The sequence below is a fragment of the Astatotilapia calliptera genome, chromosome 18 (assembly GCF_900246225.1).
Source record: "Astatotilapia calliptera chromosome 18, fAstCal1.2, whole genome shotgun sequence".
NCBI classification, from domain to species: domain Eukaryota; kingdom Metazoa; phylum Chordata; class Actinopteri; order Cichliformes; family Cichlidae; genus Astatotilapia; species Astatotilapia calliptera.
In genome coordinates, this window is record NC_039319.1 from 21,285,747 (window position 1) to 21,307,350 (window position 21,604).

The 21,604-nt window shown below is 41.0% G+C and overlaps 1 protein-coding gene across 2 annotated transcripts; it reads right to left on the reverse strand.

Annotated features, from left to right (window-relative positions):
* Window positions 1-844: 844 nt before the first annotated feature.
* Window positions 845-21,532, reverse strand: stk11 (serine/threonine kinase 11). 2 transcript variants are annotated; one of them, XM_026148841.1, is made up of 11 exons: window positions 21,314-21,532; window positions 19,628-20,556; window positions 11,035-11,118; window positions 10,753-10,842; window positions 10,316-10,448; window positions 9,953-10,089; window positions 9,730-9,857; window positions 6,698-6,755; window positions 6,357-6,550; window positions 1,695-1,941; window positions 845-916 (listed from the first exon to the last, which is right to left on the reverse strand). In XM_026148841.1, the coding sequence occupies exons 2-10, from the start codon at window positions 19,912-19,914 to the stop codon at window positions 1,733-1,735; spliced, it is 1,320 nt and encodes a 439-aa protein (XP_026004626.1). In that variant the 5' UTR covers window positions 19,915-20,556; window positions 21,314-21,532; the 3' UTR covers window positions 845-916; window positions 1,695-1,732. The 2 variants fall into 2 exon arrangements, with proteins under 2 accessions (XP_026004626.1, XP_026004627.1); XM_026148842.1 differs by lacking the exon at window positions 21,314-21,532 and adding an exon at window positions 21,208-21,279.
* Between the last annotated feature and the right edge of the window lie 72 nt (window positions 21,533-21,604).

Consider the following 21,604-nt stretch of genomic DNA (forward strand, 5'->3'; position numbering starts at 1 on the left):
CCTGTCAGAGCTGTGCGCTCTTTAAAGGACACGTGAAATAAAGGGGGAGGAAAAAATAAAAAAAGGTCATAAACCAATGAGCTGTGTTTATGAAAATATGCTGAACTTAAATTCAAACAGAAAGGATCATCCAACAAAACAGCCTGTTTGGGACATGTTTTATATAAATAATAATTAAAAAATATTCATAGGAAAAAAAAAGAAAAAAAACCTAAAAGGGGAGGGACAAAATACAAATCTCAAGGCTTCAGTCCGTCAGTGCATCCACATAAAACCAAGAGCTTTCCCTTTCTTCCAGCTCTGTACAGCATGCAGATTCTATGTCGGTGGTAGCACTACCATAATTATGCTCAGCAGAGGTTTAAATATAGAATTATTCATAACATGTGTGGGGTTTTTTTTCCTCTTTAATTTTTTTTTTTACACATCACAATGTGTTTTAAAAACTGCCATTAGGGTTCTGTAAAAACAAAAGGTAGTCAAAGAAACAAGGTGGGTTAAGGAGGGATGGGTGGGGTGGGTGGAGAGGAGGAGTGGGTAGGTGGGTGGTGGAGTCTGTAACGTCCGGTGCAACACTTGGCTCTCTGAGGAGGATGACAAGATTGGAGAGGAGGGGGGAGGGTTGGGAGGGGGAAAATGATAAGAGAGAACTGGATGAGTTTAGTTGAAAAGGAGCCCAAAATTTTGGAGAAAATAAACACCGTCTTCACAGCCTCAGTCTCAGAGCAGAAAGAACATTTCATGCTGTCCTCCTCCTCCTCGTCGCTAATACCGCATCTTCAAACGACTCTGGAGGCCAGTGGTCCAAGGAGGTTTGGGGAGGGGGGCAGGTGAAGGTGTTGGGGGGGCTTAATGTCAGCAGGTTTCTCTCACAACTGTGAGGACTCTGGACACAGGAGAACGAGGACAGATCACCCTGAGGGGACACAGACAACAGAATATTAACGGAAGTCTGACGAGGGTATTGAAAGCCCCCCCCCCCCCGACTTAAAACTAAACGCTGTGACAGAATTTTTTTACAAGACAAGTACTAATTGGCGCCGTTAACGCGGAAAAGACTCAACCCACAGAGTGAGAAAGAGAGAGACACAAACATCCCACAGCCCACTTTATCTCATCCAAGGATGAGTCATCGCCTGAACAAATTAATACACAGCATCTCTCCTGCACTGCACCCGTGACAAACAGCCTCGCTCCGTGACTGGTTCTGTATGTGCTGAAGACAGAAAGAGCAGCTGTGGGCGGTAACTGGAAAAAGAGAGGAGGACAACTTGTTAAATTTATGTGTACGCTTGTAGCAAAAATCTGCCTCACTCCACGTGAATGAGGGTGACTGATGAACCCTACAAAGGCAACAGATCCGAACAGAAACAGGAGATGCATCACCGTGGGATAGGTCCAGATGTGGTTTTTTGTCACTGTATAGGAAAGTGCCCGTGTGTTTGCCAGGGGAATGGTGGTGATCCAGAGTGCTGCTTGCTGAATATCAACACAGACTCTCTTCACTCACTCATTTCCTCCCCCTCCTCCTCCCTTCCACTGCACTGTCATTCCTCCTACCTTTTATCTGGATCTGCAGCACCTGCTTTCCATAAGGGCTTCTTTATCTTTTCCCACTTTCTACTGTATAACAAGGGTGTCCTTCAGAAGCACAAATTGAGCCACAATTTTTGTGAAGCAGTCTGCACACTCACCAGGTGGGTTGCTGCTGAGGCAGAAAGGGGGAGAAGGGTCATTGCTGTTTGCAGGTGGAGAGCTTGCGGATTTTGCTGGCTGTGGAGACTCCTTTACGTGAGGGGTTGGACGAGGATGAGGATCGGCGTTCGGCTTTGGCCTTGCTGTTCAGAGACCCCCCTTCTGTCCCATTCACACAAACTGGCTTGGCTACAGCTGGACTGTGGTCTGCGTTCCCCTGATCCTGATCTTCTTCGGCCACTTGTCCTAAAGACACAAACACACACATACGAGGCTCAAAACAAACCCAATACACCAGTGTTGAGTGCTGCTTTGCTAACCAGCTGTGAGTTTGTAGTATGAGCAGACCCCTGTAGACATTTACCTTGTTTTATCCAACATCAAAGCACCAAAAACACTCGGACACTCATGTGCGACAAAAACCTTTGTGTTGCGTCAGGCTCTGAATTTCAGCACAAGGTCCAGGCTTTCTACTCCACGTGTCCAAGGAACCAGGAAGTCAAAAGATTAACTTAATTCTTAATTAGTATGAAAAAGCGACACTAATGCTATCCATTAAGGACAATAAAAACCAACCTTTACTTTTAAACCAGTTTCTAGTTTCTTCTTCTCTTTAGGCCTAAAGATTTTGTAACAGAAGGCATCGAATGTGAATGAGGAGTTTATCAGAGAAGTCAGTTTTGTGATTTTGGCTGCATTCACATGTAAAATCAACACTCTTGCTTGTTGTTAGCAGATATACAGCTGGTTTGACTGTGCTATGCTGAGTACATACTGAACTACCCTTGCTTTGTTTTCAAACCGCCTTAGAGAAAGAAGCTAAAATGGACACAAAGCATGGAAGAAAGACCTGCAGATGCACAATGTAGAATATAAAATTCTGTTTTTTGAACAGAAAAGCTCGCAAACATATTATAGTTCACCCACAGAAGAATTTATGAGTTTGCAAAGAGCCAGTTCACTAGATGATATCAAAAATGCCAAAAATAGAAAACAGCCTACTGCATTTTGTCACACATGACTTATTTTATCCATTAAAAACAAACCAACAAAACTGCACAGTCATCAGAAACCCTCACCAAAACCCCCATGATAACACAAGAAACCTGAAGCTGTGAGAACTGAAGGGGACTTAGGCTCATTTCTAATCAATATTTCTATTCTTAGATTCTACTGAAACACTCGCATGACTCACAGCTCACAAATGATCTGTATTTTTCGTATACTGGATCATACTGCAAGTGTGTATATATTTTGAGAGGGGAACGCTGAAAATCTAGTTTACCAACAGCACCATCAAAATGTCAGGTCAGGTAATGGTGAGAAGTGTGCGACAAACCGAAACCTACAACAACAGGAAATCCACTGGCTGAAAAATAGAAATTAACCTCAGTGTGACCAGTTTATTTCAGTACAGACATGTGTGAGTATCTGTGAGTGCAGCAGGCGCCAAGATAAACTTACAGGTTCCCACACAGCACAAACTGCAAGTCTGAGGAGAACATTAAGAGCAGGGACATATATATTTACTCATTACGAGAGAAGAGGTCAAACGAGTGATTTAATTTACCAAACACACCAACATTTTATTCTTGTGAAGCTTCCTGTGAGTGAGAGAGCGTGTGTGTGTGTGTGTGTGTGTGTGTGTGTGTGTGTGTGTGTGTGTGTGTGTGTGTGTGTGTGTGTGTGTATCCTGGAAACCCATTCAGACTCCCACACTGAAACCATTTCAGCAGGATTATTTTTAGATCGCTTCATTCACATTCTGCAGCTCCATTTGGTTTTTTAATGTGGGGCACCAATTCTAGATATCCGACACCGACTACTGCATTTATTATTACCGACTGTTGCCTAGCAACAGATAAAAGATTTTAATTCGGGGGGGGGGGGGGGGTTAAAGGAAGAGTCGGGGCAAATTAAATCAAATGAAAAGATGCAGTTAATATCTGCTCTTACCAGAGCCTGTCAACAGTGGGTTAAAGTTTGTACACATATCATTTAAGTGCACCTTGTTCCAGCCCTCTGAACCTTATTTCATGGCAAATCATTATGACTCGGCACAGCCTGGAGAGGAAATGGGGAATTTAAGATGCCTCAGGTTCATACTGGGACAAGCCTGATCCAGACGTCCACATTTCCGCAAAGACCGTGAGGGCAAAGAGCCATCATGCTGTCAGCGTATAAAATGCATGAGAGCAGTCTGACGCAGAGATTTTAAGGCTTTTATAAGAACTTTTCATAAGTCTCACTTCTGCAGGAAAAAGGGAATCACTCACAGCACAAAATGTAGTAATGTTTACTATTCAGGGATTTCACAAACAATGAAAAACAAGAAAAGAAGAAAAAAGGGGGGTAAATTAGCAGACGAGCAATGAACCCTCACATTTAGGTCCTGTCATACGCAGGTATTCTGGTAAACTCAGCTTACATTACATTTAAAAAAAAAAAAAAAAAAAAAATGGTGCTTGAGGTCACTTAACACAGAGCTTTGGGAAAACTCGCTCCTACTGGCTCGTAAAATCAACATTTTGTCTTACATCATAGAAGGTGTGCTCCTATATTTGTTTTATTTTTGGCAAACTGGACACCATGATATCATTTGTAGGTCTGGCACACATTTCTACATGCGTAAGTGTGGATGTAGGCTTACAGGAAATCAGAGAATTGCAAGTCTATTAATTTATGATTTTTTTTTTTTTAAACTGCTGCTTTCCTAACTTTGTTAACTTTATGACTAAAATAAGTTAAAAGGATACCAACGAATTACTTCTTCCTCCACTCTACTCAGGATCCTTTAATAGGCAGTTTGTCTACTGAGTTCCTCTGAATAATAATAATAATTAATAATAATAATATTATCATCAATAACAACAACAGTAATAACAGTAACAACAACAACTTTTAACGAGTATTTAACATGTTTTGTCTTCATCAAGGTCGTGTCAGGTAATTTGTAGTCAAGTCTGGTCCCATTCATATTCATATCATTTTAAAACTACATGAACTCACACTGCACTGCAGCTGCACAGGGCCACAACCACGAGACATGATAGAAAATGTTATAAAACAATGCACACAAATAAAAACCCTGAGACTCACACAATTCCTAAATCGGTGTGGAAATCCTAGGAAATGACAGCAGCTTCCACGATTTGAGTTCACTGATTTGCACAGCCACTCCCAAAAGGAAATCACCAAACATGAGCACGATGTCAGGCTGAATGATTGAAGTGAAATAAATGATGTGTGATTACCAAGCTACATTAAACACCACATATCTGATCATTTGTGCGCTGACCTTCACACTGAACCCAAAGCCTTCAGTTTTAGTAACATTAAGACGTGACTGTTTTATTCTTTGCAATATGGGACGGAAAGATTAGCAGTAAGGCCTTTATCAAAACCAACAGTATCTGATAATTGCAAACTGCTGTAACATACTGAATACTTTAAAAGGGCAAGTACTTAATGTGAACTTCGATTTCTATGTGAATGGGATGGAAACAGCAGCGATGATTAAGTATTAATTATTTAGTCACAGGACATTACCTAATATATTTTATCCATACCATTTTACCATTTCCACACAAATCTTTAAAACAACCCATTCTTTCTGAATGTTTGTAAAGGCACAATGAAAGGCTAGGTGCCCGATTTCATACACATGTGACTATAGGACTGAAAACCCCTGAATGCAAGGAATAAGAGCTCTGGCCCAATACCATTTTCCACATATGGCATTAGCTACTCTGCTTACTTAGCCTCTGGAGGAAACATCCAATGTCTTGTGTATCCTGGATATCGACATTACACAGAAAATTTAAGACTTCCAATGTTATGCAGTTGTTTGGAAATACGAATTTTAAAAAAGCAAACAAAACCCATGGTTTTGATACTGCAGTGTTTCCATTTTCATTAACTGACCTTCAAAGCCAAAGGAAGGAAGAAAAACTCCTTTCTTTCATTAATCATTCACTTTGTGTTATTTATGTGCATTTCTTTAATTTCAGTTCAATGTAAGTATTTATTACATTTGGAAGTTTCCTGATTTCTCTTTGCTGCTCTGTCTGTGTGTGTGTCTGTGTGAGTGAGAGAGAGGAAGGAGTGGTGGAGCACAACACAGAACCCAGCAGCAGAGGAAGAACAGAAGCATCAATTGGGCTGAAGACAACTCCTCATTACCGTACAGCAAGTGCAATAAAAGCTTCCCAACACGTGCTCCAAAGAGAGACAGACGCTAACAAACCCCAGATATCTGTAAGCCCGAGTACTGGCTGACACTCTGTCCTCATGTGAATTTTCAGTAGTTCAGCTGTAATTTTGTGTCAGAGTTTAAATGACACCTCGTAGAGGCAGAGTAACAATTATGAAATGTCCAATTTTCTTCAATACAACAAACTAGAACAATGACACAAAACTAAATGGAGGAGTAAAGCAGTGAACCTCGGGCAAACTGTCTCGGATTTCAGCAAATGCATTTCCCCTTTTTGCTCTTCACATTGACCGTATCCCTGCATGCAACCAAAGCCTGCTCAGACCTGACTGTAAACAGAACTAAGACAACCAAAAACCTTTCCTTGTCGACAGATTCCGCATATAGCATATCTGCTTATGGAGAGTACCCAACTCAAATCATAAGAATTATCTAAGCCCACTCTTACCTGGCACTGTGAAGTCCTGAGTGTATATGATCTCATCCTCCCCATCATAGAGCTCGTCATCATCCTCCTCTGTGTAGCCATGCAGATCTTCTAGATAGGGCACCACCGTCATACTCCGCCAAGGGTCCCTGCTCTCTGCGCTGGCAGGGATGGGTACAGGAGGCTCAGATGGAGGGTGTTTCTTCCGCACCCAGCTGGTAAGGTTATAAGGAGGATGGGATGGTGGGGGGGAAAGGGCATGTAGATAACAGATCAGTCTTTTATTTTTAGTGTAGAGTATAATTTTCCAAACACCTGATAATTCGTATGCTTAGTCACAGTAATACAATCAAAATACTCACTTGTGTTGCCTTATGTTTTGTATGGAAAACCTCTTCACAGGATCATACTCAAGCATGCCTAGATAAGGGGGGGGGGGAGAGAACAAAACACAAACACGATGTCAAGGTGAATTTAATCACGATGATCCTGAACAATTTCCTCCACTCACATCTGTTTCCATGGAGCATTTAACAAACTGCTGGGAGGCCACAGCAATGTGGGGAAGGTGAACAGCAGCCAGACAGCAACCTCATTCAAGAACATCAATTAATGAAAGTGATAATCTTATTAATCATTGTATGTCAAAGCATCCTGCACAGCTGAAGAAGTCAATTAAGTACAGTAGAGAGAGAGAGGGGGGAAAAAGGACTGAGCAACAGCTGTAACAATGTAAAGAAGATTTTGTATCTCAATTATCACAATGTGGGCTGAATCTGTGGGAAAAGCGCAGTGTCAGTGTGATAAGGTAGAAGTGATGCAGTGCCTCTCCTACTAATGTAATTGTTTCCTAGTAGGCAGAAAACAGGAGTATGCAGGGTGCTGATAGTAGTGCTGCGCTGGCTGAAAGACACCTTTTTGTGGCTTATTTTAGGCGATGTAATTATGGACCGACTATTTCTCAGGTGCTGCGCCATCACACACACAGACGTCATACCGATGACGGGGGACTGAAGCCCAGTATGTTTTTCAGAAGAAACAAATCAGGGAGTTCTTTTTTCTCTTCATTGTTAAACATTTGATTCCTTTTGACAGAAAAAAAAAATGTTTAAATCGCCTCCATTTGACCCAGAATCATTTTACAGGTATAAGCCCCAGCACTTATACCCGGCGCTTTTTTCCATAAAAGGACAAAGAGAGCAAAGCTGGATAATATGCTGAAATACAACTTAGCTTTCAGCCTTCATTGAAGGATTTCATTAGTTAGTAAAAACATAATCTTCCCAACATTGTTCTTGGATTTTATAGGCAGTGGGTTTGGGCTCTTGTAATAGATTCTTTTTCTGTTCCTTGTTTTTTTCCTCCTCCTTAGTTTCTTCTTCTTCTTCTTTTTTTTTTAAATTTATTTGTTTTTAACTGAAGGACTCTTGCCTTTTTTGTTTTTTAAACAAGGGGCAAAAGCAGTGCAGTATTTCACTTGGGAAAAACAATGCCCGACTGTGAAGTGCTTAGTATTCTGCTGCTGGCTCCAGATCAATGGAAACTACGTCAACAGCTGGAGGGATTTCTACAGTTTGGTGGAAGCCTGGCATGCTGAGAAGCCACAGTGACTTCCAGTGTCACAGCACCACCTACTGGGTGCACACAGAAAAGATCACAGTGAAACTGCTTGACATTTGAGTGATTTATTACCCACTAGACTGCTGGTTTTTCTATCCTATATTCTCCTGTTCACCAATCCTAGCAGTCTAGAGGATGTTTTCAGATATGATTAATAAGCATGACAAAAACATCTACTGTTAACGCTATGATCTTTAATGGATTCATTGTGCCCTAAACTGTAAATCCACTGCCTTTTATTTCAGCCTACACCTAAAGACTGACAGGCATAAAGGACTGAAAATAAATGTCAGTTTTTTTAAGTGTGACTCATTTTGCATTTCATGAAAATTGAGCTAAATCTAGGATAATGTATAGAAAACAAACACTGTAGTTTTGGATAAGGAGGGAAGCAACCTAAGAAACAAAATAATATATAAACCTGATGCATGCCTCATCTTGCAAACCATCTGGTGTACCGTCCTCAGTGGACAGCGGTTACAGCAAAACACCTGACTGCTAGGTGGTTAGTTTTGTGATGACGTTCAACAGCTGCAAGTAATTTTAATTTTAGAAGGGGGCACACCATCTGAGATTTTAAATAAACATCTATAGCAAACTTAATGTGTCACAAGTAACAGCCTGTTTTGTATCTTTACTTCGCAGCTCCTCCTACATGTCTCAAATGGTCAAAAATGGTTGGATCCATGCATTGGATTTGGCACCGTTTTTACACTGGATGCTCTTCCTAAAGCAATCCTATTTATCCGGGCTTGGGTCTGGCACAGAGAGTACACTGGTCTGCGTCTCCTTTTGAGCTCAAATAAGGGATCTTTCATGTGTTAACCACTTCATCGTAAAGCCACAGATTGAGAATAAGAGGGTCTTCATAGGAATCAGTAAACAAGGTACATCAAAAAGGTTTTTTTTTTCCCTCCAATTATATCTACCGGTATATATCTATATCTCTAACCGCATCTGTAACCGGAAGGTCGCCGATTCGATCCCTGGGCTCTCTGTCCTGGTCGTTGTGTCCTTGGGCAAGACACTTTACCCTACCGCCTACTGGTGTTGGCCAGAGGGGCCGATGGCGCGATATGGCAGCCTCGCTTCTGTCAGTCTGCCCCAGGGCATCTCTGGCTACAACTGTAGCTGCCTCCACCAGTGTGTGAATGTGAGAGTGAATGAATAGTGGTATTGTAAAGCGCTTTGAGTGCCTTGAAAAGCGCTATATAAATCCAATCCATTATTATTATTATCTATATCTCTATATCTATCTATCTATATATATATATATTTTTTTTTTTGAAGTACATGTACATAGAAGCTTCCCGTGCACTCGGCACATATACATATGATGGTCAAATTCGTCCCATACTTTTGCAAGCATATTGGAGTCACTGCAGCCACTGTTGCTGTTATGCTACCTGCAGGTGAACAAGTGAAACTTACAAACCCAAATCTTTCTAACAGTACATGTTTCGATTGTTACCGGTGAAAAGCTGCAGAATTAAAGCACCTCGAAATCAATTATTCTTTTTGATAGGCACTGTATATTGACACCTCTAAAATACTAAGAACACCTATCAATAGCTGTGAATATGGTAATATTTCCAGTCCAACAAACACTCAATGCTGACTTTTCACTTTAAATCTGTGTGCACACAGGGAATGAAACACCACTCTCAGGTGCTGTTCAGCATTTGCAAGGAGGCGGCAGACCACTGAATTGGCAAAACAAAATGCCAAAATTCATGCAGAAAATATAAACACTTTGGCTTCGAACAACACCAACCTCGCAGCAGGTCCGACAGGAGAGGTCCACACTCCTCAGGAATAGTGTACTCTCCTTTTCCAATGTTCTCAAATAGCTTATAGATGTTGTCCCCCTCAAATGGATACAGACTTGTTGTAATGTTATATCTGATTGAAAGGAAGCAAGAGTCAGAAAGAGTCAAGGACAGAATTTAGAGCTTTATGTGGATAAATGCATGACAAGTACGCAGAGTGCCGCTCACAGTGTTACTCCAGCAGACCAAATGTCCACTTTAAACCCTGAAAAGGTGTCCAGTCCATTGGCAATTTCTGGAGGCTGAAAGGCTGGAGAGCCCTGACTAGTACGACACGTGTCATCCTCTGCAAATGGGTGAAGGGCCTGAGGAAAAACAGCAAGAAAGAAATAGATTATTTTTTGTTCCTGTATACATTTCAATGCAAATAATTATAAACTTAACACCTTTAAAGCACCAACATAAGGAACAAACACAAGCACAAGGAATTAAAGTCATACACAAAGTCTATACAAAGAAATGCCAGCCCTTTTCTTCTAATCAAGAGTAAGAATTCATAGAGTTTACGGAACTCTGGCAGGCGATGCTTACCTCTGCTACTCCCAGGTCGGAGATTTTAAGCGAGCCATCTGTGGTCAGCAGCAGATTCCCTGGTTTAATGTCTTTGTGAACTATTCCCTGGCTGTGCAAATATTCAAGGCCATCTAAGAGTTGGCAAAAGTACCTACAAGAAGCATCAACCAGAGGGAATTTATGGACACATTTAAAACCAGCCAAAGTCAATCACAGTAGAAGAAACTTATTATTTCTGTGGTTAGATAAAGCTGCATCACATTTTGCTTCAGCGGCTTTCCAGCAGTGACCCGACATTCACACAGTCTACGGTCAGCAATTTTAACGGTAGAGGCCCTGTAGTCTCCGATCTAAACTTAGGTTTGGAGCAGCGGCTGCAGAGAGGCTCAGACTAAATATAGCAGAGAGACTCAGGGATAGAGGAAGCAGAGAGGAGAAGTAAGAGGAAGACTTACCCGTGAGCTTGAAATACTGGAAACCTTTTCTCTGGGACGCTATCCAGCATTTCTTGCATCCCACAAACGCAATACTCCATCACCATATACGTAAGTCAGGAGTCAAGAGAATTTACCAAACCAAACAAACACATTTTTTACAATTATGAACCAACTATAAAATCGGGAAAAGTGCAGAACATAAATAGAACTTGGGTACAGAAATAACCAACTGTAAAATAGACCGTCTATAATAATTAATGTCAAAAATCAACATATGCTTATTCAGTAGGTAAAAGATATATTTTCTGCTTCTCTTCATTGTAAAGAACGTCCACCAACTGAATCACATTCTTGTGTTGGAGTCTTCTTAGCAGCTGAATCTCCCTATAAATGAACATACAGAGAAAAGACATGAAAATGCATCCACTTGCTTACTTAATGAGAGAAATTTTCTATTAGTATCATTTTCTACTGGGCCATGTTAGCTGCATAATGTAGGTTAAAGGCTGGGTACCGTACATCTGCACACTGGCTTCAGTGAGTGACTGTACAGCATGGCCACAACTGTATTATTAGTTTCATTACTTTCTAATAACCTGCTAAACAATGCGAGAACTGGTGAAAAATCTAGTTGTTTCACTACATAATGCGTAACAGGTTTATGATTTACTCTATACAGACAGTCAAATTTAAATTCATCATGTGATTTAGTTCTTAATGAAAAACATTGAATTAAGAGAAAACACATTTAAGACCGACTAATAGAAGAGGATGAGCAGAGTTGCAAGGACACCATGTTATCAGCTGAAACTGGCTTCTGATGGCCATGGGTAACAGTGCTGTCTGACATTTGCTGCTACTAACTTTAACAGAACACCATGCAGAAAAAGACACTTGGTGAAATATAGAGTTGCTGTCATCACAGTTTGCCCAGCAGAGCGGCTAAAGCCCTGACATTTACAATGCTCAGTATAGGCTAAAGCACCAGCAGCAGAGCAGATACAGTTAGGCTTTTTTTGGACAGTGGCACATTTTTCTTTGTAGCTATGACTATGTAACTGGGATTATGAATAAAATGAATAATAAAAATAATGAAAATTTCTATAATTTCTAAACTATTAGTGCCTGCTAAACAATGGATTGTTAAATTCTGACATGTGTCATACTGTTCGATTGTTTGTTAATGAGACCCTAACAAATATGCACCCACCAAAAACAGTGCAGCAGTAGCAACTCCATTCTTACTATAAAGACAGATAACCTGACAGTTTACTTTGCTGCCCAAAGAGGAGATGTTCAAATCACCGGCATGGCAAAACCCCTGGAGACTGAACATTAATCAGCGAGCCATGAAAGGGAACGCTAATGAATCTGGATCGTAAGAGGGGGGAGAAAAAAAAAGAAAAAAAAAGCACAAACCACAGACTTTCCAGGGGTAATATCCAGATGCTCCCACAGGAAATATTGAGGGCTTGCTTTACAATTACAGGAAGGAATCTAAAATCAAGTATCATTTTGTATTTTTGCACATTTCGCTGAGCATCATGATATATTATTTGCACTCATAACAAGACAACTTGTATTGGTCATAATTCAAAGCAGTTAGCATAACTATGAATGAAATGCTGCTTACTTCTCTGTAATATTTTTTCATATATAGTGAAGACCGGTTTGTTTAACTGCCATTTATGTTACATAATGCAGTAGAGGTAAACAGGGTAAAAAAACCCCAACAACAACATTTTTTTGATTGTTGAATAAGATTCTCCGCCTGCTTCTCTTGATACTACATCACACAATAACAAGTCAAAGCCATAAAGGAGGGCTGCCTAAAATAAATAACACTCTTCAGTCCCTTCAGAGCTGAGACATCATCTGTGCTCTCACAAAATACACACTTCAGAGCTTTTCTGGCCGTCGTCACCCTGCAGTGTATGAGCTGCGTCAATCCTTCGTCTTAAACACAACCCCCCCTACTGACAAATGGATATTCAGGGGCTAGTCAGCCTCTCGCTTTCACACACAGACACACAAGCGGTTACTGCTGCATCACTGCACTGGCAGAAAGACTAAAAAGCTCACCCACATGTAGAACAGAGCAACATTAAAATATCGAGTCTGAAACTGGCTACTAAATGATGTACAGATGTGTGAACTGTAGGAAATCACAGTGCATTAATAACAGAGCTCATTTCCATAAAAAGTGAATCATGAAATGGAGGCAGGGCTGTTGCTTAAGGCACACTGACTGCTGCAGTCCATCCACAGTCTGAGTTCAAATGTGCACCGATGGACCTCGTGCTTTCGAGGCCTGCAATCCGCAGAGCTTAGTGATATGGCAGTGACTCAGGCACACAGCACCAACATAAACAGCTGATCAAAATCTGCATCTCCACTGTGCCTACCCGTGTGTGTGTGTGAGCCTGTCATTCCAAATGTGGGAAGGGCATTCTTGGCGTGTTACCATAGGAACAGAAGTAGCATTGCTCAATCAAAGCAAGCATAAGCATGCTTGTCCCTATAGCAACACTTTAAAAGCAGGAAGTGTTAGGCACACAGGAATGCTCAACAGTGGCTGAATAGAGAGGCTGGGGGCTACTATGACACCCAAGCACAGACAGGCATTCACAGGCTCGGGAATACAGCTTCCTCAGGCTGGAAAACGTAAGGCAAACACCAAGTGGGAGGGGTGTACAAGAAGAAAAAGTACAAGGGGGAAAAAAGCAAAGGGAAAACAATTTCACACATCAAGAGACACTGCTATGGCCCCATTAACAAAGTGACAGAACCATGTACTATTGCAGCCTATAAATATAACCAAAGAAATCTAAAATAAGAAAGTGAGAACTGGCTTTAGATGAGCTACATTGTAACTCAGGAAAAGATACACCAGCATGCAAAGAAAGCAGTTGAGGCTGATGAAGACCTGCTTCGTGAAGCTGTGTGATATTCTAACACACCTGTTCAATCTGAAGCTCTCAAGGCTGCGGAAAATGCCTTGCTTGGTTCCCGTTCCAAAAAGTCATCTCACCAACCACAATGACTACAGACCTGCAATGGTCCCCTCACATGTCATTAAGGGTGTTTTCACACCTATAGCTTGTTTACTCTGGTCTCAAACAGTTGATGCTTGTAAACTGTAGCTTTTCCTTGTGGTTTGATTTCACACACAGAAAAAATTCTGTGTGAACCAAACTGCATAACTACAAACCCTTTATAAGGAATTCACATCGTTTAGCTGTTGGATGTATAGTCTTAGGTTTGTGTAGAAGCTGCTGTGTAATTTCCTGCAAATAATTAATAAAGGATCTAACTATTTATCTAAAAAAGAATGTGGTGCAAGAGTTTAGGCATTTTAACAGATCTTAGCTCTTGGATAACTTTTACCAGGGTCTATGAGCTTAATTAGCATGCCAGGGGTATTACTTGTTCACATTTAGGTCCAGAATATACTCTATTCCGGACACAGACAGTTGAAGACCTGACGGCTGGTGGCTCATACTTCTTTTTAAGTTTCCTTTAAGTCCACTGCTTGGGGTGCTCGTGGCTCAAGAGTTGGGAGTCCGCCTTGTAATCGGAAGGTTGCCAGTTCGAGCCCCGGCTTGGACAGTCTTGGTCGTTGTGTCCTTGGGCAAGACACTTCACCCGTTGCCTACTGGTGGTGGTCAGAGGGCCCGGTGCCGCCAGTGTCCGGCAGCCTCGCCTCTGTCAGTGCGCCCCAGGGTGGCTGTGGCTACACTGTAGCTTGCCATCACCAGTGTGTGAATGTGTGTGTGGATGACTGGATGTGTAAAGCGCTTTGGGGTCCTTAGGGACTAGTAAAGCGCTATACAAATACAGGCCATTTACCATTTAGTCTGTGCATTGTAATGAAAATTCCCAGCTGACAAGTCTGCATGGTCACAAAACAAACACCTCAGAAAGAGGAAAGATCTGAAAGACCAAGAAAACGCTAAAAAACAACTTATTGTAGGATTGCTAGTTAGGCTAGCAAAAGCTGCGTTAGACCTTCAGAAAACCTAGATAAAGTAGTGGTGTACTTGAACAAATGTGACCTTCATGGAAGAGTCAATAAAAAAAAAAAAAAGAAAAACATTTCCTGTGACCTCAACATGAAACTCAGCAGAAGTTTGAAAATGAAATAAACAAGCCTGATGTATTTTGGAAACAAGTCCTGTGAACTGATGAAGTTAAACCAGACCGTTTGTAGTGCAAAGGGCAAAAGGTACATGTGGAGGAAAAGCGCTGAACATTTTTATGGCACGAACCCTTCACCCACTGCTTAGTTTGGTGGCAGACGATGGCCATGGAGAAGATTTTTCTGGCAATAAAAAAACCCCCAATGAATTCTATGAAATACCACCAAACTTCTAGAAGGAAACAACACACCATGTATAAGGCAGCTGAAGATGAATAGGGGAGACCTTAAAATACACCGTGGATTACAACAGGAACTGCAAGATTAAGGTTTGGACATGGTGCTCACAGATGCCCGATATAAAAAACAAAACAAAACAAAACAAAAACAAACCCCCCAAAACAAAACAAGCATGGATATTAAACGAACTCTGCATGCAAGAAAGCTCATAAATTTCACATAACTGGAAGCCTTTTGCAGGAAAATTTTGCAAAATTCTCTCTAACAGCATTCTAAACACTCAAAAAAACAAACAAAAAAACCCCAAAACCCTTTAAGTTGTAATACTAGCCTGAGAAGATGTTACAAAGTACTGACTGTGTATCTATTTTTATAAGATTTGCACATGTGGACAAACCGGTTTTCACCATTCTGCTTTGAACAAACTTTTCAAAGTTTATCAGGGGAGACAGGCTACAGACTTGGGACTGGACTCAGGCCTGGACGTGACCACTCAAAAATAAAACTTAAAAAAGGAAAATGAGTCAGTGTCTTAATAGAAAATAAATGTCTCACAAGTTACATTTATTTTGCCAACAGTTGGTTTTCTAAGGATTTCAAATTTTGCATTTTCATTTTAACCTCTACCATCACTTCTGGTCAGCTTGTGCGTTTTGTTTTGTTTTGTTTTTTCCCCCAGCCATCATTGACTTAGTGACCTTTACACAAGGACTTACCCTAGTGAGATACTGAAACTCTAAAAACGCTCTTGTAACATTTTCCTTATCGGGACTTTTACGTAACACTGAAGATTTGCACAAAATACTTTTTTATAATGATTTTCTTCCTCCAGAAAATCAACACCAGTAACTGGACTTTGCATTTGTAGGTGTATTTAATTTGTTGTACTTTGATTACAAGTCACAAGTGATAATTACCAACACTACACCCCAGAGCCAGTAATGGGGTAGGGAATGCTAATTTATTGTTTTCTGGTTCTCTGCTGACATTAAAACAGACTTTGTCTTAGTGGTGTTGTTAAATATTCCCACTCATATCATCGAAGACTCAACAGTGCAAAATAATAAATAAAAATCGAGCAGAAATAAATAAGTATTAACAACATTGAGGTGAACAGTGATAAATGGTGAATTGAGCCGACTGCATTCTCAAACTGCATCGTAGTGCAAAGGCAGCACTATGGGTGAACAGAGCCAGTGAAGATACTAACAGCTGAGACTACAGCTGCTGCAAGGCTCTTTTATTCCCAGCAAACTAAAATGCAGCTTTAGATTATAAAGCACAGTTTTCTAGGACAAAATTTGTTTAAGTTAGATAAAACACGCCATTGCAATACCAACAAAATGATTCTAACTGAGCTTACGGGCTTTTTCATTGCTCTGCTGCTGTTGTGACTGTGGCCTAAAAAACCCCCCAAACAAACAAACAAAAAACCCCCACATTATCTTGCAGCTTCTTTCTGTCTGGGTGAACTTGCTCTGACAGTTTTCTAAGGCTTACTCTATAATTAGCACAGGCCCAAGGCGAAAGGCTGGAGTGATATTTAATAATACTGCTGTGATTAAAACTACCGATGCTCATCAAGAAATGTGGGATGCAAAAAATGAAAGAAAAGAAAAAAAAGAACACACAGACATGACAGCTAAATCACAGAGGCAGTGAGACAAAGGAAACAGAGCCCCAAGAACAGAAAACAATTACACAGTTACTAGAAATCCATCTACTACTCACAAACAAAAACAAAACACGTTACTGGTTTGTATAAGTAATATTTGATGACTAGGGGTGCAACGATACACAAAATTCACGGTTCGGTTCGGTTCGATACTTTGGTGTCATGGTTCGATATTTTTTCGATACAAAAAAAATTGTTCATGCCTTTTTAATTTGTCATTTATTAAAATTATAAATATATATTTTAACTCAAAAGTACAGTTTTTAAATTTAACCCTAACCCTTGTGCGTGTTTTTTATTTTGACAGCGAATGCGCACCTGCGGACCACTTATGTGCAGCCCTGGTTATTTAGCTCGTCATATTGCAGCCACAGAAATTCTTTTGTCCATGAAACCATAAAGCTGCACTTTCTTTTTGCCTTATAGTCTGATTTGTCATAACTTCTCCTGCTGCTTTTACACACGCACTCACATAAGCTCAGCGATTCTCTGCGCGATCAACCTCTCACATGTTTAAGCTTGCTGCGGGAGATTTCACTTGTCATGTTTGCATAGTAAGCTAACGATTAATAAGACGATGTCAGAGGAATTGGTGCACAAATTATCATCACTCAGAGATCAGTACTGTCGCTCTCTATACACAGTTCGCACGATTGCAAAGTGAAAGCAAAAAAACAAGCGCAAATTCAAACGCGACTTCAATATGTCACATATTGACAGTGGCTCACCGATGCCAATGACATAATTACCCAGCTACATTTCCGAAAGAATGCAAAAGCATTGACATATATTTTTCCTACAATAGCCCGACGGGCAGGGAAGAGATAGATTTTGGTAGCCCGACTGAAAAAAATCGCTAGCTCCGGGACGTCGGGCTAGCGATATTGCAAGCCCTGTATCTGATTGAGGAATCACTCATCTTTGGAAAAGAGAGTTTATTACAGAGAAATGTCTCTTTCCAAAATAAAAGCTATACTATCCGCTTCTTCTGGGCTATATTCTCAGCAGCATAAGGAGAATCATGTGCTAACAGCTGTCTAAATGACTCGGCTAAAGTTAGTAGCATGCTTGTTGTTTTTGTCTTTGCACTAGGATGATGTCGGCGTAAATGTGCAGTCTTATTCGTTGTGTTCCCACTAGTGCTTTCAGGTTAATCTCGTTGAAATGACCTTAACGCCACAACACGGCAAATCTCCGTTAACGAGCTACCGCCGATCGCTCCGTGCATGGGGCTAGACGGCCAACACGTTAACGAGCTAACTGCGCTAACACACTAGTTCACACCAATGTAATTGAGCATTGCATGGCACATCCAACATACTGTTTTACTTTAGTCCATGACTCGCTTACCTTCAGGGTCATACGTCACATGAAAACCAAAATAATTCCAAACGCCAGATCTGAATGAGAGTGGGGGAGGTCCATGTTGCTGAGAGCTTAACTTCTGTCTCGCTAGCTTGCCCTGTGCTCTTCCTCCTGACTATGCTGTCTGTGTGGAGCGCTCAGTGGATCTGCGCTCGACAGTACAGCCTAGGCGGAGTAGTCGAACACAGATTCACTGAGCGCTCAACACAGACAGCATCGTCAGAAGGAAAATTGATAAAATAAATTACAAATGTTGTATTGTTCGATACATATGCGTACCGAACCGAAAGCACTGTATCGAACGGTTCAATATCGATACGAATATCGTTGCACCCCTATTGATGACATATTTTTTTTCCTCTGTGCATGTTGTGTAGATGCACTGGAATTAAATAACCGCTTTATCAAATGGATAAGTGAAGATCTGAGCTGAAGACACCGTTTTTTTCCCCCCATCACAGGGGGGATTGCGAACAAAAAACTAAGCATTAACAGAGTACGTTGATGAAAGTAATCAGGTTTCATGTTTATGTGACTACTGCAAAAAGCTGACAATGACCTATTGATGTGCATCTAAAAATCGCTGAATGCAGCATCCTCATGCAGCCTTTCGCTGTCTCCTTCACATTTTAGCAAAAATACACAACCATTTCCTGCAGTTTTTTTTCCCCCTATTAGATAAAAACAGATCCACACATTTGTGCATCGCTAATAAATCACTCTTCTCTTTTTTATGGCTAGGTGTAGAAAGTCATCATTTAGGCCAGATCTGCAAGTTGGCCTTGCATCTACGGATGGTGTTTGGCATATGTGTGTGCGAGCCAGCTTTGACTGGGAGGTACCATTAGTGCAGCGACACAAATGCTATTGATATTACCGATATAATTCTACTATTATTGACTTTGTTCATATAAATGACAGATGGATTACCCACCGCAATGATCAACGACTCTTACATTTTAATGGCTGCACAAGCACAACCTCACTCTCAGGATTCAAGAGTGATGCTGACTATGTAAAATTATCTTTGCTATGTCAATTGCTGGACAGGTTTGGCTTTGTTAAGTGAGAAAAATAACTGTGTATTGAAATTAAATGTCTCAAACATATTACAGTATTCTGGTGTTTGGATTGAAACTAAGGCTTTGTGTCTGCCTTTTTCCCTTATCAGTTATGATCGGTAGGTTTCAAGTACAGTATCAGGTTTTTCATTTTAAAAATACAAATTAGGAGTTGTACACGTTTCGGAAAGGGAGCTGCATTTTTTTAAAGGCTATGGCACACATTAAAACTCATAAGAAACTGATTTTACTGTTGGCAGGCTAAATTAATTTTCTGTGTAGTGACTAAAATTAATTATATTTTGATCATACACTGCAGGCATGCCACCTAGTTTTACCTAGTACAACCAACTAAAAAGACCTTTCAAGAGGCATGTGTGAAACAAGATAAAACACAAATTGGGAAACACTCACTTTTTCACATTGGCTTCTCCATTGGGAATCCTCCTAAGCTTCTTCTTCTTCAGTATCTTGACAGCCCTACGACAAAGAGTCTCTGAGTCCAGCATTTCTTTCACCTTGCCATAAGATCCTTCCCCGAGTAGATCCCCCATCAAGTACTTTCCTATCAGCTTTGCCCTCTTCCTCCGAGGCTGGTAGATCACCTCTGTAGAGTCAATGCGGTGAATAAAAGTATCCATCTCCATCAGTTCATTTTCATTTAGATAGTCAGACAGGTGAGGCAACTCGCTGGCACTCATGATTGACAGCTTGTACTTCCAGGGAAGGAAACGGTTTGCTGCTGTGAAGTAACCCACTGGTAACCTTTCAGCACGGAGGTGAGTATTTTAATTCTGCAGGATGAGTTACAAAATACTGAACATTGGAGAGGGAGTAATCAGGCCTGAGAGTTAAGGGGAGGAGGTGGGTGATCAGGCCCAATTTGTAAACTTTTTCACTCAAGAGGGGCAAAAAGGGGCAAAAAACCCTTGGAGTCCAGTACCGAGTTAGTGCTTTATACTGTGCATTTTAACTACATCTACAACAAGTGCGGTTGAACAGAAAACTGGAAAAAAAAGCGATACTACAACGTTTTTCTTCTCTTTCACCAATCACCTCAGAATTAATACCATACAGTCTTAAGCAGAGGCAACCAGTCTTGATTCAAGGCCACGCAGCATGGCATTTCTGTCAAGGGTCCATGCTGGATATCAGAGTTTTCTCAGGGTACATAAGTGTTTATAGCTGGATTGGATCCAAGCACAGATCTACAGCCAGAGCATGCAGCAGTATCAGTCCAATCTCTGCTATCAGTGGGGCTCCTGGAGATCGACTCCAATGTCCAATGTGTTGAACTGTCCTCAGGTGTCCTCCATGTCACCGCGGTTTTTACTGCCCGGTGCCTGAAAATATGAGTAATTTAAACATTAATAAAAACATAAGCATAAGTTAGCCATCTTTGGTAAACAATCGACAACACATCAACACCTAACCACCTTGAAATCCCGTGGTCAAAAAACAAAACAAAAGTCACCAGGTTATTCTTTCTATATGCAAACATAACAACCTCATATATATGTAAGGATTGTAGTTTACAAGTTCTTAAGCCGGAATAAATATTTTAAGTGTCAACTGTTGGCTAGCTGATAAGCTAGTGCAGCAAGTCTGCTTGAATGAACTAGCCTGAAATGCCACTTTGCGGTCCGTCGGTAAGCACACATTCAGCAAGCACAGTAGGTTTCATCTCAGAGACATGCTTAAAAACAACAAATAGCAATTTAATTTGACAGTGAACTGACAGAGAACAGCTGGTAGGTGAGGGGGTAACCGAAACGTCGTCATCCAACTGGAGCTAACGGTGGCTGTGCACCTCCAGTACTAGCTAGCCAACTTTGCCTGACGTTTGTATTTAGCGTTAGCCAACTTCACCTCCTTTACCGGTGGAAGCGGAGGCAATAATGGGGACACACATTGTTCTCTAAAGACAAGGCATTACGCTTAGCCGACAACAGAGACACCATCTTCAACATCTTCTACACTCAGAAGAAACGCACCAGATAAATTCAGCTAACGCAAGCTAACCGGAGTTGCGTTGGATGCCAATGTAAATAGCGAGCTAGCTGGTTAACAAGCTAACTAACTCCCGGTACTGGGTCTCACCTAGATCCAAATGAACCTCCTTTTCGCTGCAAGGTTTGTCCTCTGTTGTGAGTCCGTCCCCAATGAATAAATTATTTAACTTTAGTCTGACAAAATCTCAGTGATATATTTTTTCCCCTGACTCTTCGTGTTACTCTTGCTTCTCAGGTTGTCGCCATCTTGTTTACCTACCCACCCCCCCCCTACTCGCAGGGACAGCCCATAGGTTAATGCGTCAAATCAAAGTTTTTTCTCCCCCCCAAACAATGTAGAGGAATGTCAACAACAGGGGAGTTTAATACAACAACTGTA